The sequence below is a fragment of the Petaurus breviceps genome, unplaced genomic scaffold (genome assembly GCF_028583685.1).
Source record: "Petaurus breviceps papuanus isolate PSGF00001 unplaced genomic scaffold, PetGlider_PUasm1.0 226, whole genome shotgun sequence".
NCBI classification, from domain to species: domain Eukaryota; kingdom Metazoa; phylum Chordata; class Mammalia; order Diprotodontia; family Petauridae; genus Petaurus; species Petaurus breviceps.
In genome coordinates this window covers 8,724,905-8,739,591 of record NW_027185890.1, presented here as the reverse complement: position 1 = coordinate 8,739,591, position 14,687 = coordinate 8,724,905, and the positions used below count along the sequence as shown (strand labels likewise).

Genomic DNA, 14,687 nt, shown 5'->3' with positions numbered 1-14,687 from the left:
CTTGTAAGAGTTTAGGGTTTTGGGGCAGCCCGGTACACAGCAAGTAAGAGCACTGGCTCCAGTGTCAGGAAGACCTGGGGATCAAATCCAGGCTCAGATACTTAGCACCACACCCAGAAATAACTGGCCTCGTAACCTTGAACAAGTTACTTAACCCCAATTGCTTAAAAAAAAAAAAAGAGTTTAGGGTTTTTTCCCCTTGGGTATCGAAGAGGAAAAAGAAATACTGGATAATTTAAAATAAAGTTTAATACATTTTTTAAAGTAAGCAAAGGATAAGGGCAGAAAATCAAATAATCTACAAATCTGATAATCTCTCATAATCTTGGAGGACACTGATTTTATCATTATATACCATCTCTATGAAATGAAGTTAGGACTATAAGTTGACTTTGACAGAGTCCCTGAAAACACTTAGCAAGAAAACAAATACTAATAGGTTAACACACCAGAAAACATTTTTAAAAGACTCATTTTTCACCAAGTAGAAACTAAAATTTTGGCAACTAAAAAAAAGCCATGGGAGTGTTTTTTTCCCCCTAATTTGTTTCATGGTGTTCAATTAATAAGCTTGGAGAGGAGCCCCTGAGTGTTAGGATGAAGAGAAAAACACAAAACAATGGAGAAAGAACAATATTATGGCTTTAATTAGAATGTCATCTTCTTCCAAAGCTGTGTTCAAAGAGCATCCACTTTACTAAAAGGCTCTGAAGCCTAAGTTATTTTTTCAGTAGTCATAATGGAATGTTATGAAGCTTCTATTCTTTCACCCAATTCCCTGTGACTAACTACCATCCATTTACAAGATTCCTGGCTCATTAAGGGTGAATGCTATGCCTGCCAAACTCTCTGAAGTTAACAATCCTATGTAAAAATCATATCCAAAACTCTGTTCCTATTAGTCCAAACTGAGTCTGTTCCTATTAGTCCTCTGTTCCTATTATTAATATTATTATATTATTTTATTATTATTATCACTATTATTAGTCTCTGTTCCTATTAGTCCAAACTGAGCTCCAATAACCATCAAATATTTTTTCCACTGATATGGAAAGACCTATGCCAATATGTATAAAAATACTAAACACAAATAAAATATAAGTTTTCTATTCATAACAAAAACATTTTGAGCGAAACTATATAATCTTAAAAAACCTAGAAGTTTCATAAGAGCTAGCATTTATATAGCACTATAAGGCTTACAAAGTAATTTATGTTACCTTATTTGCATCTCCCAAAGACCAGTGAGATAGGTACTATGATTATCTCAATTTTATAGACAGGGAAATTGAGGCAGATAGCTTGAATAGGATAACACAATTAGTTATATGTCAGTGGTGGGAACTGAACTTAAATCTTCCAGACTTCAAGTTCAGTGATCTATCTGCTGATACCTACTTGCCTAACAAACTAGAGGCTAAATAGAAAAACACTGAGAGTAGAGGATCGAAGGTTTAGAATGGGAAGAGACCTTACTTAGAGTTTAACTATTCTAATTCCCTTATTTTACAAATGAGGAAATGAAGGCCCAGAGAGCTTAAGCAATAAGCCCAAAACCACATAGTAAGTATACTGGAAAGCCAGTATTTTAATTTTGGTTGTCTCACCCCAAATTCAGCATAGTTCCACTACATCACAAAGCCCAATGGAAAAAAAAAATTTTTTTTTAAAGCAATTGGGGTTAAGTAACTTGCTCAAGGTTACACGGCCAGGTGTTTCTGGGTGGGTGCTAAGTGTCTGAGCCTGGATTTGATCCCAGGTCATCCCAACTCTGGGGCCGGTGCTCTTACTTCATTACCTGGCTGCTCCAGAAAAAAAAAAATTTTAAATGACTTACATATTTAATTCAACTAAATATGCAGAAAAGTTTCTAAATATCACTTTACTATTGAAGCAGATTAAGAACACTGATTGTAAGCTCAACATTTTTACATTAAAAACTATTTTGTAGGATTTTAAAATTACCCTATGGCTTTTACTCAAGTCCCTATCACTGACATGAGTGTAGTAAGGGGATAGGAGAAAAAGGAGGAGGAAAAAAGTAATGATTATAAGGTTCATGAGGTCAGAGACTGTCATATTTAAACTTTTTTTTCTGTCATTTCTATTTTGATAATGCTATATAATCTAAGCCAAAGAAGGAAAAAAGTAAAGTGACATTATTTATTTCTAAATCCTATAGGTAAAAGGAGGGAAGTAGGAAGAGTCCTCTGTTCAAAGCAATTTAATGAAAAGCCATAAGCATAAAAAGGTGAAATAAATATATGCTATCTGTTAAGCCTCTCAAGCACTGGACATTACCTATTTCCTCTGGACTCCAACAAAGCTATACTTAAAAGATATCAAATCAAAATATAGACCATACCTGCTGGTAGATGAGTTCCACAAGGTCTTGTAAAGCATCATCAGTAGTGACCCAGCCTTTAAGAGTCTCAGCAAATTGATCAATTTCAGTTTCAAAACTTCCTGGCTGTTCTGTAAGGTGATTCAAAAACTCCTGTACAAATTCTGCAAGAGTAGTGGGATAACCATCACATCCATCTTCATAGGAAGAATCCTATAAGATAACCACACATATAACAAAAGTCACAAGGAAATCTCAGGTAATCCCTCTGCCAATCAAATCTCTGCCACTTAAGGAATCTGACTTTGCCAACACAGCCAGTATATGTTGAGGCAGAACCTCAACCCAGGTCTTCCTGGATTCCATACCAGCTCTCTAATTACTCCACCAAGATGCAAACTATCAGAATCTATGAAATTGTTTTTATATAACTTTAGGGAAGCTCTCTAAAGGCTAACAATGAACTACTAACTTATCAATTTTAAGTTCCCTTTCCCTAAGGTTAGTGTTTATTAATTTAGTTCAAAGTGAACTCAAAAACCTGCTGTTTGAGGGGGTGAAAAAGTTACTTTTAAGATTACCTTATGAAAAATGCTATATCCAGTAAAAGTCATAGGTTATAAAATCTGGATCTAAAATGTAAGGTCTTTAATTTAATTACAAATTAAAAAGTAAGGTCTTTTAAAGAACCAAAGACAGATAATAGGTACACCATTAAGGCTAACTTTATTAAATCTACTTTTAAAACTGTTAATTTTGAACAATTTTCAGGTAGTTTTTTCAAAGGATTCACTATATGACAAAAAATGTTGGAAAAACTGAATAACAATCTGGCAGAAATTAGCTTCAGACCAATATTTCAAACCATATACTGTACCAAGATAAGCGCCAAATGGATACATGACATAGATATTAAAAGTCACATCAAATATATTAGAGGAGCAAATAAATTATTTCCTTAGATCTATGGATGAGAAAAAGTTCATGAACTGAATAAGTGACAGGATTATACAAGATAAAATGGATAAACTTCATTATACAAAATTTAAGTTTTTTCAGAATCCCCATTTAGCAAAAATTAGAAGAGAAACCTAACTGGGAAAACAAACTCTTGCAACATGTTTCTCTGATAAAAGTTTCACTTTTAAGATATACATAAAGATGTGATTCAAATTTGCATGACAAAGCGTCACTTCCCCTAGAGATAAATGGTAAAAGGCTATAAATGCATAGCTTTTAAAGAAATTCAAGCTATCAAAGTTATATAGAAATACTTTAAATCACTAGTAATTAGAGAAATACAAATAAAAAGCAACTCTGAAGTTCCATCTCACCCCATCACACCAGAAAAGCTAGCAAATGTCAAAGGAGATGTATACTAGTGCACTTTACTGTCTATGTAACAGTCCAGCCAATCTGAAAAACAATTTGGAACTAGGTCCAGAAATCTACCAAACTGAGCATACTCTGACCCAGCTCTATTACTACTAGGCCTATACTTCACAGAAATTAAAGCAGAAAAGGTTCTATATGAAAAAAAAATTATAGCAGCTTTTTTTATGGAAGTCAAAACCTGGAAACTAAAGGGTTATCTTATTAGGGGAATTGCCAAACAAACTATGATATACTAATGCAATGTAATTTTAAGTGGATGACTTCTGATAATAGGAAGTCCTTTACAAAATGATGCAGAGCAAAGTGAAAATAGGAAAACAATTTAAATAACAAGAATAACATTACAGAGAAAAGCCAATTTTCAAAGATGCTATAACTTTGATCAATGAATTGATATATCATAATACCAAAAGAATGAAGATCAAACAAATCACTTACCTCCTGAAAAAGGGGTAATGATATTTAAATACAGAAAGAGAGAGAAATTTTCAGACATTGTAATGTGGGAATGTGTTTGGCCTAATTATGAAGCTATGAAATTAAGGGATTAAAAAAAATTCCTCAATGGAGGGGAGGAGTAGGAGGGAAAAACTACCTTTTAAAAATACTCATTGAAAATTTTTTTTGAAGTCTTTACTCATGTTAAGGTTCCCACTCATAAATACATGATTATCTATTACAAGGTCTCCTCTGTATAATTTGTCAATATTCCACCTCCTTGTTAAATCTTATTTCAAAACAAAGTAATAAAATTGGTAGGTAAGTAATCCAAATTCCAGATATATTTAATTCACAAATTAAACAACTTTAAAAGAAGAAACAATGAGATCTACAATTTACTATCAACTGATCAGACATAGCAAAAATACAAAAACCCTTTCCAAATTCATGTTTACAGTAGTGTCAAGACTAATGGTGAAAAAAATGGCAACGAGTGCCTGGATATACTGACTCCCAAACATAATTTCAGGGTGGGGAAAGGCGTATGGTTTCATTAGTGTAAAGAAACATCTGGTTTGAAAGGATGAAGAACATAGGTTGCCTGCACTGGCTTCCTGAAAGTTTGAAAAGGTTCTAAGAGCACTCAGGTCCATACTTGGTACCAAAAAATCAGCTAAGTGGGAGAATTTCTGTAATGAAAATAAAGCAGATTAAGACTAAGCTAAAGGAAACTAGTTACTGCTTGAAGTTGAGGCTTTGATATTATTACAAGAGAGGACTTTTTTTCCTCCTTCAGAGACCATAAAGACTGGTGGAAATAATGAATTAACAAGTAAAAATATGACCCTGCCGTCCCAAAAAATCAGATTATAGGAGAAGTCTGGATTCTTGTGCAAGTAACAGGGCTGTGGTGGGAGTAAGAGTGAATTAGTAAGTAAAAAGAATGACCCTTCCCCCTCCAAAAAAAAATCATTGCAGGAGAAGCCTAGATTCTTGAGGAAATAACTTGAACTCCCAGGATCTCAGTTTTGTCATCTGTAAAAAGAAGGTTAGACTAGATGATCCCAAAACTAATTTACAGCTCTAACAGGTATTAATTCTAGGAACTGGAAGAGACTGACCAACGCTTTAAGTCAAATGTAACTGAGGATGAGACCTGCTCTAAATGTAGTTTTTAACCCAAAATTCATTTCTACTGTATCAAAAACTTCACATATCTCAGAGCTAGCCATGGCCTGGCAAACTGAGCAGTGCCTTGACTTGGGAGTCATCTGTGCTATGCACCAAGCATATCAGGGTAGCAGGACTAGTTAGTGCATACTAAAAACAAATTCACTCTATCAACACAGACCAGCATCTTCTCTGCAACTTACAATCTTACAGAGATGTCTAGAGCAGTGGTGTCAAAACTCAAGGCCTAAACCAGATTAAAATGTAATTGGGAAATGTTTAACAATATAGATTAATTAATTTGTGGTTCTACTTGAATTTGACACTACTAGCCTAGAGCACTGAGAAGTTAAGTGACTTATCCAAGGTCACAGGCAGTATCTGCCAAAGGCAGAACTTGAACCCAGGTCTTTCTGGCTTCTAGTTCAGCTCTATTGCCACTACTCAATGCTATTTCTCTGTTAAATTGTGAATGTGAAATAAACATCATGGGAAAGAAACTGAACTTTTAGAGAACTCCACCACATTTTCCCTCATTAGGAATGACTACAGCCTTTCAAAAATTTCCTTTTGTATTTTGTTCCACAAATAATTTCTAAGAAGTCTTATGTGTCTACTCTCACCTATGCTATACTTATACAGACACCACCTTCCACTTTCAAATCCTCTAGGATAGATCAGCTTGTGTTCTTTTTGTCTCCCCACATTTCTTCCCTTTCCACCTCATCTTTTCTCAAGGTGTCTTCAACATATCTAAATTTTTCTGAACCATCAAGCTTAATCCTCTTTATTTCTATAACTATAACCTAAGAAGGAACGATAATCACAATTTGTGCTTTATATAGAACTTCTGAGATTTCAGAATTGCTTTCCTCACAATGCTTTAAGATAAATATTACGTTTTACAGATGTGGAGACAGAATCTCTGAGAACTTAAAGGACTTACTCAAAGTCATATAGTTACTAAGTGAAATGGCCAGAAGCTGGGATCAACTTTATTCTTTAAGCCATTACCTTTCTTCTAATTTCTCTTTAAAATCTTTTTCATTAAGAGACTCTAAATTTATTTTCATAAACTGTCAGTAGTGTTTCTGGTACTGTGATGCCTTTGTTTACTTTATAATTCCTAGAAGATTACAGCTTTATTTTTGTAATCTTGATACAAAAAAATGAATCAAAAGGGAAAGATAAAACTCAAGGACAGCATTTTTTCCACATATGCATTTTAAAACATATTTTATATGTTACTAAAAGGTGTTCTATTGGAATGTGTTTATACTTAATTGAAAATGCACCAATTTGAGGGTACCTAATCACTTTGATGATTTTCAAATCAATTTTTGTTAGTCAAATAGTCAATTAAAGATCACTAAACTAACCAAAATATGCCACATAATTTTTGCATACAGTAAGAGTTCTAGCACTAAAAACACTTAATTTTTGCATTATTATATTGCACAATTATCAACAGAGACCAAATAAAATATTGATTTTCCACTTCCCTTCTTTTTTTCCCTTCCCTTTTTCTAAAACCTCTCCAGGTTCATTTCTTCTGAAATATAACACAGTTAAAGTCATCTCTAAAACCTCCAAGCAGGTGTGCACTTAAACTACCCCTATAAATTCAACCCAAAAACATTTTACATACCATAAATAACCAAAAAAATCATGATCTCCTTTATAGGTAAAGTCCAAGCATATGTAATAGCACGTCCTTCACATGCATAAAGATGATGAGGATACGTGTGAAAAGTTAGTAACTATCACAAAGCAAAGGATAACAACCAAAAAAAGCCGATACTTACTGAATAGTTAGAAGTGTAACCTGACGGATAAAATTCTGGGGCATTCACGGATAACTTCGAGATTAACACAGGTGCTACAACCACCTGGGGTTTAGCCATGGCTGAAGCACGCGAGGAGATTTTATCCTTCCAACTAGGTGGAGCTCTGGTAGGCTTCGGATGTTCTAAGAAAGAACATAGAAAGATGTTAACTCTGTAAGTTCCTTTGTGATACTGCTTACAACAGAAAAGCCCTCGGAAGGAGGCTTCCTTTTTATAAGTTAAAATAGAACAACAAAAAGTATGGCCATTTCTAAGGAAGAAGTGAAAACCCTGGAGAGAAGCTGCACGTGTCAGAGTAGCTTTAACAGTAGTGTGCAGCCCCGCAGCCCAAAGGGAATGTTGAGGACATGGAGGGGGGTGGTGCTGGGATCAAGGGGGGGGGGTTCAGTCCCGGCACTCTTCCAAATAAGGGGGGCTGGCTTTTTTCCTGCCCTCACAGTTTCAGCACTCGGAGGCCCGAAGCTGGCCCTGCCCCGGCACACAGGAGCCCCGCCGGCCTTCCCCCGTCCCTCCCCGCACCCCCCTCAATAACTCAAACCATAAAAAGTCAACGACAAGCCCGGTCCCGGGTGGGCGCGGGAGGGGAGGAGGCGGGCTGCGGTTTCACGCCGAGCCTGGAGCCCGTCCCCGTCCCGGGGCGCTCGGAGGAGGGGGAGCGACGTCTCCGGGTCTGGGCACAGAGAGAGAAGAGAAGGGGCAGAGCATGGGCCGAGACTTCCCCCAGCCGCGGAGTACCTGCGGGAGGCACGCCCGGGGGAGGTCGGTCGGGGGCGGCCGGGAGTTCGGGCAGGGCCCCGGGCGGAGGGGACGTCTTGGGCGGCCTCAGCGGCTCGGGGGGCGGGGGCTGCTGCGGCCCCGGCCGCTCGCCTGGATCCGCGGACCCGCTGCTGCCGCCGCCGTCGCCTCCGTTGCGAAAACCGACGCCCTCGGGCCCGCCCCCTCCGCCTCCTCGGCCCCGGCCCCGGCCCTGGCCCCGACCAGCACCTGGGGCCCGGTCAAAACCGTCCGACATGCTCCTCCTCCGGCTGCTGCTGCTGCTGCCGCCGCCGCCGCCGCCGCTTCGGGAGGGAGCCGAGGCTGCGGAGCTGCGTTCTCGCTACGGCCCGCCCCCCGCGCGGCTCCGCCCCGCCCCGCTCGGGCCTCATGGAGGAAGGGAAGAGTAGGGGGCGGGGAGAGGGCCAGGCCTGCAGGGACCCCGGCCCCGCAGCCCCAGGCTTCTTCTCCCCTCCGGCTCCGCCTCCTGCCCGTGGCCCGGGCAGCTACTCAAGGAGTCCTCCAGTGAGGGAGGGGGGAGGGGGGTGGGGGGTGAGGGCTAGACACGCGGCCACAGCAGTCCCGGAGCCCAGGAACGCCTCCGCGAGGGCCCGCGCCGCCCCGGGCTCCCCCTCCGCGGGAAGGCTTTTACACTCGGGATGACCCGGCCCCGCCCCCCCTCGCTGGACCCCCATCCTCACCGCCCGAGGCAACGCCCCCGGCCGGGCCCAGGCCGTGTCCCTACCCCACCCCCTCCAGGGGCCAGCTGACCTCAGCCCGAGGCCGCGCCCGGGAGTCATCGGGGCCTCCCCGGGGACCTGGGCAGGGATTTCCTCGGGGCGGCGGCGGTCGGCAGGCTCCAGACCGCGAGGGATGGGAGTGGGGAGGAGGACTGAGGAGAAAAGGCGTCACCTCACCCGGTCCAGACCGTGGCTCCCTCAGGGCTGAGCCCCCTCAGCGGACGAGGCGCGGCGGAGCCTCGCTCTCCTGACAGACCCGGGTCGAAGCCACGGTTGTGAGGAAGGAGGGGGGACCTGTTCACTCCGCGCCACCGCCGGGGTCATTTGGGTGCGCGCCCCGCGCCCCGCAGGCTGGCACTCGGCCCTGTCGGCAGGCCCGACCGCGCTCCCGTTGCCCCCTCCCCCCAGCCCTCGCCCGCCGGAAGCTGCCATGCAGAAGGACTGGCGAGCTGGGGAGCTGGGGCAAGGGACCCGGGCTCATTCCGCCACCCCCCACTCCTCCCGTTCTGCCCATTTAAAAAGTAAAAAGATCAATTTAGTTTAAATAAGATAATACTCAGTTCTCACTGGGTATGAGGGGGAAGAGAGTATTAAAATCTTAAGCCGGAGGGGCGGCCAGGTGGCTCAGCGAGTAAGGAGTACCCGCTCCAGTGTTGGGATGAGCTGGAGATCAAATCTCGGGATCAGACACTTAGCACCACACCCAGAAATAACTGGCCGTGTAACCCTGAGCAAGTTACTTAACCCCGATTGCTTAAAAAAAAAAAAAATCTTAAGCCGGAAGACACTTTAAGAATCACGTCGTGCATACACCTCTGGAGATAGAAGAGGAAACTGGCGTACTCAGAGGCGACTTATCCAAGGTCATACCAGTGGCAAAGCCCCCCAGCTGAACCCCAGACCCCAAGGCTAGTGCACTATCCACTGTACCCAGAGGGAAACGCTGGGCAGATAATTGAGTGAGCACTGCTTCTGTAAGAGAAAAAGTATTCTGAATCCAGCAGGACTTCGGCCTCTGCTAGAAAAGAAGCTAGTCTAGATAGAATCTGCCGATCCAGAAAGGCCCTCCTCCTCTTCTAGGAAAGGAATGGAACTATTGAACCTTGCAGGGCCAACAGAACCTTAGCCACTGCTAGAAACGAAACAGAAACTATCCTAGATCCCGCCGAGCCAGAAATGCCTCGGCCCCTTCTACAAAAGAAGCAGGAACTATTCTGAATCCTGCCGGGCCAGAAAGACCTCGGTCTGTTCTAGAAAAGAAACCGGGCCAGTGCCCTGCAGGACCCGGGCCTTCTCTAAAAAAAAAACCAGGATATTCTGAATCCCGCCGGGTCGGCAGGACGTCAGCCTGTCCTTTCCCGGCCCACCACTGCAGCCACCAAAGGCATGAGATGAATTGAAGGGCACTGCCATAGAAATACAGATTAGTGCCCATCGTTTTTTTTGGAGGACATACCTTATATTCTCGAAATAGACCTTTCAAAGAAGTGCCTAACTTCTTAACCATTCATTTGTGTCACCTTATTTACATGCACTATATTGTGGGTGCCAAAGCACTGAGGTGCATGAACAGATGTGAAACTACTATAGGTAAGGTGAGAGAAATGAGATGTGATTTTTATTCCCCTTGTTGCTCAACTGCTTACATTTTTATCACTACCTTTGTGGGTAGGCCTTGTGTTTTAAGGGCAAACAGCCACTGTGCTTAGAGGAATAATTACAAGAGGTTAAAGGCCTGTCCCTCAAGCATTCTCGGTCATGTAATGACTGGCGCTTGTGGAAAAGACCTTTATAAACCACCTTGCAACAACACTCCTACTTGTCTTTGTAAATTAAAGAAAACAAAAACAAAAAAGCATCAAATGGGAAAACATTAGAAGCTTTCTCAGGAAAAACAAATAAGGGTATCTTTGCTTCCTACTATTATTTGGCATTGTTTTAAAATGATATTGGCATTTCTACATAGCAATAAAAAAATCCAGGAGAAAATAATAGAAAGGAAAATCAAAACAGAAATATAATTTAAAACACTTTAAGGAAATGAAAAATAGTTGAAGGAATATTCTATGCTAATGGTTCAGATGTACCAATATGATAAAAATGGCTGGACTACATAAATTTATCAGTTTGGTACTATACCAATCAAATTACCATGGCAGCACTTTATATAGTTATTCAAAAATAATAAAATTCATTTAGAGGGACAAAAAATCTGAAACTTTAAGGGGACAAAAGCGAAGACAAAATGGGTTGGAAATTGGAGGTCTATAAGCAAAAGCTGGTATATTGTAAAGGGGATTCTTGTTCAAATTGGATTTGGATAAGATGGCCACTAAAGTCCCTTCCAACTCAGAGATTCTATGATTGCCAGCTCTGTTACTCATTACCTGTATGATACTGAGTGGGTCACTTTAACTTCATTAGGTCTTAGTGCCCTCATCTATAAAATAAGAGGGTTAGACTAGATTCCCAACCTGAGTCACAGGCCAATGGGGTTATTATAAGATGTCTCTGAATCTCTGTGTACACCAAACACTGTCATATTGATCATTGCTCTATAAACTGAATGATGAATTGTATAATAAAAATTTCTATTTTTTAAATGTATGTATGCATTTTGTTGTGATTAATAAAATAGAAATTGATTTAAAGAAACTATTGACTTTACAGTAGCTTTCTATTATCATATATTTTTTTTAATCAACAGATACCAGAGTGATTGATGAAGTTTTTGGTCATTGAAACAAGCTAATATTCAAGAAGATTGGGTAAGATGATCTCCTACTGTTCTTCTAGGACTAAAATCTGTGACCCTAAAAGACGACAGTTCTATAAGCAATACTGCCTCACAAGATAGGAAGAAAAAAGCCTTTATAGAGCTTAGTGTGAGATCTGACTAAACCAAATAATTCCTAGAGAATTTGTAGGTGAAACTGAGAAGATAGCAAACAGACGTGAAATGGAATGGATCTGCAAGAATTTTTATAGCAGTTTATTTTTATTGGCAATGGCAGAAGAACCATTTGAGCTCTGCCACATCAGCATCTTCTGTACTATGTGAGGAAGTAGTAATACTATTTATGAAGATGAAATTGGAAACAGTTGACTAGACTTCACTCAGTACATAGAAAATAAATTTTATGCTACAAGTAACTAAATTTTCATGGTATCCAGGGACCCCCCAAAAAAAACCAAACCAACAAAACTCCAGAATGATTCCAAAGAAATAGAAAAGATCACAGATGATGCTTTTACTTGAAAAAGGCAACCAAGAAGACATTAGCAATTATGTATTAGGTTAAAAAAAAGTAACAGAAAGGGTTTAGTAAGATGATTTCCTACCACATCTTTAGACACAACCAACTGAGAAGTGCAAAGAATATAAGATCCCATTGAGTCTATTGTTTGTCTATTTAAAATATACATTGGACTCAGTAGGGCAGAAAAATGTCTTCTCAAACCCAGATTCTCTCATGTATACATTAAAATTTTAAATTATTGGAGCAACACAGTGAATAGAGCCCTGGAGTCAGGAGGACCTGAGTTCAAATCCAGCCTCAGACACTCATCACTAGCCATGTGACTTTGGGCAAGTCACAACCCCAATTTCCCTACCCCTCCAAAAAGAAAAAATAAATTACTGTATAACAGATGCTACTGTGGAGTCAACTTTATTTAAAGAAAAAAATGAGCATTGACATCAGTAAGAAAAAAATTAAGGAAGCATACTCAAATTTTTCACCAGTGTCTTGGAAGATGTACTGGGCCAAATCTAAGCAAAAATACTCCCTATTGATGGCAGAGTTTTTCAAAGGTGTATATTTCCAGATATTGTTGGTCAATAGCTTCAGTCCTTTAACTATTCATGACCTCAATTGAAGTTTTCTAGGTAAAGATATTTGGAGTAGTTTATCATTTATTTCTCCAGCTCATTTTACAGATGAGGAAACTGAGGCAAACACAGTGTCTGAGACCAAATTTGAACACAGCTCTTCCTAATTTCAGGTCTTGCACTGTATTCACAGCACCATCTAATTGCCCTGACTTCCAGATGGCATTATCTTAATTGCAATGAACCATAAAACAGTAACAGTACTTCAAAAAATACTCTCAGAGCATCCACACTGGGTAAACAAAGTGGATCAGTCAATCAGTAAGCATTTATTAAATATCTATTATTTTCAAAACATTGTGCTAGGTGTTAGTGATGCAGATACAAAGAATGAAACAATCCCTACTCCCAAGAATCTTGCATTCTAATGAAGGAGACAAGTACATATATAATTATAACCTTGACTCATATCTACCAAAGTAGGTTTATAAAACTGGTCTTGAAGTCATAATAATTCTTTATTTGGAAGTGCAATTATGAAATGGCTCATGTTTATGCCCCAGTCAGAGAGTAAAACTCTGTAACAACCAACTAGGTTTGGAACTTCCATACCTGCAATAGCGAAGATCCCACTATCTTTCATACCCCGTGTTTCCCCGATAAAACACTGTCTTATTATTTTTTTGGACAGAAAAACACCAGAAGGCTTATTTTCAGGGGAGGGCTTATTTTAATGAACATTGACAGCAATTTTAATAAACAGGTAAATGTGAACAAAAAAAATGTACCTTTATTCAATAAGCAAATCACTGGGGAAAGAACAGGATGACGCGTTCACTGCTGCAGCTCTGATTGGATGCAGCTTGGAGCGCGGCGTGCGTTTCACCGGGGTGGGGGGGACGGTGCATACAGAGGGTACCGTAATGTAGCGGGTAGCGCAGGGGATCACCTTCACTACAGTAGCAATCCCAATAGGGCTTATTTTTGGGGGAGGGCTTATTTTAGAGGAATCTTACACAGTAAGGGGAGGGCTTATTTTCGGGATAGGTCTTAGTATCAGGGAAACACGGTAGCTCCAATTGTACACTTGTGCCACAAAGGGACACCTAAGAACATAAGGACAGGTTAACTACAGGTTGTTTGTGAGGCATAATATTAAATCTGGCAAATGTATTCTTTAACAGAAAAAAAAATTAAGAAAACACAGTAGGGTTCAGAAAGCAGGGTATGTCTAATAGGTCTTGTTTCACTCTGATCCCCTGTACCAAAGTCCATGATAAAATATACAATCACGCACCTCCTAGTTTGTTGATTTAGATAAAATTCATCTCTAATTGTCTTACAGAAGAGAATTAATTGTAGGTGTAGCAGGCATCACTTATTGCACCATTGTGTCCCTGTCATGGGATAACCACCACTTCTCCATTCTTCTCTCCTCAAGAGTCCCCAAACTCCTATCCTAGCTTTGTGTGAAAATCTGTGTCCTGCTTATCAGAAGACTGATCTCTCATTTGTTTCCTCTCTTTCCAAATTGAAGAGAACTATAAATCCCAGGGGATTTTATGGCCAGTCTACCCATCTTCAGGGGTTGGCACACACACATATAATCACACACAGATCTCACAAATATAAAGTGAACAAATTCAAAGTAGTTTGGGAAGAAGAACACCAGCAGTTGAGGGATGCATCTGTAATAGTAATGGAATTTAAAGATCCCCCTGTATTGGCTTGGTTTGTGGTTTGATTGTGTTAAAACCCAGAGCTTGGAGCTGGTGACATAAATTTAGAGAGACACAAGAAAAGAGAGAGGCAGAAGAACTTTTTGGAAACAGCATCTTGGAGGCAGAGAGAGGGAGAGGATTGCTGAGGGCAAGTTTGAATTGCCCAGGACTTTTGAGAGCTGCCACCCAGAGCTGCCAAGGACTGAGGAGACATGGCTGTTATGCTGGTACTTTGTCTGTTCTGATGTTGTTTTGCCAGATTTGTCCACTGGTGAAAGACAGTCCTGTTGTTGCAGAGGTTTTGGAACCTTGCTGTTGGTTCAGAGCTCCTGAGACTGTTCTGCAGACAGAGAATGAATTAATGAAGACACTGGCTATGTATCTTGTGGCCTTGCTAAGCTTTGTCTCCCCAGGAACAAAGATTGCTGAGAACTTGCCTCAGGT

General features: G+C 40.6%; 1 protein-coding gene across 4 annotated transcripts in view; it reads right to left on the bottom strand.

Moving 5' to 3' along the window:
* PAIP1 (poly(A) binding protein interacting protein 1) overlaps positions 1-9,404 on the bottom strand; it is a 42,811-nt gene extending 33,407 nt beyond the window's left edge. Inside the window, exons 1-3 of one of the 4 annotated variants that reach the window (XM_069095317.1) lie at positions 9,258-9,404; positions 7,156-7,319; positions 2,366-2,557 (exon numbers count right to left, since the gene is read on the bottom strand). In XM_069095317.1, coding sequence (XP_068951418.1) covers positions 2,366-2,557; positions 7,156-7,254 — 291 coding nt within the window. In that variant the 5' untranslated portion in view covers positions 7,255-7,319; positions 9,258-9,404. Of the gene's footprint in view, positions 1-2,365; positions 2,558-7,155; positions 7,320-7,932; positions 8,330-8,867; positions 9,059-9,257 lie in introns of those variants that run through there. The other 3 variants (XM_069095316.1, XM_069095315.1, XM_069095313.1) reach the window with 3 other exon arrangements.
* Positions 9,405-14,687: the final 5,283 nt, after the last annotated feature.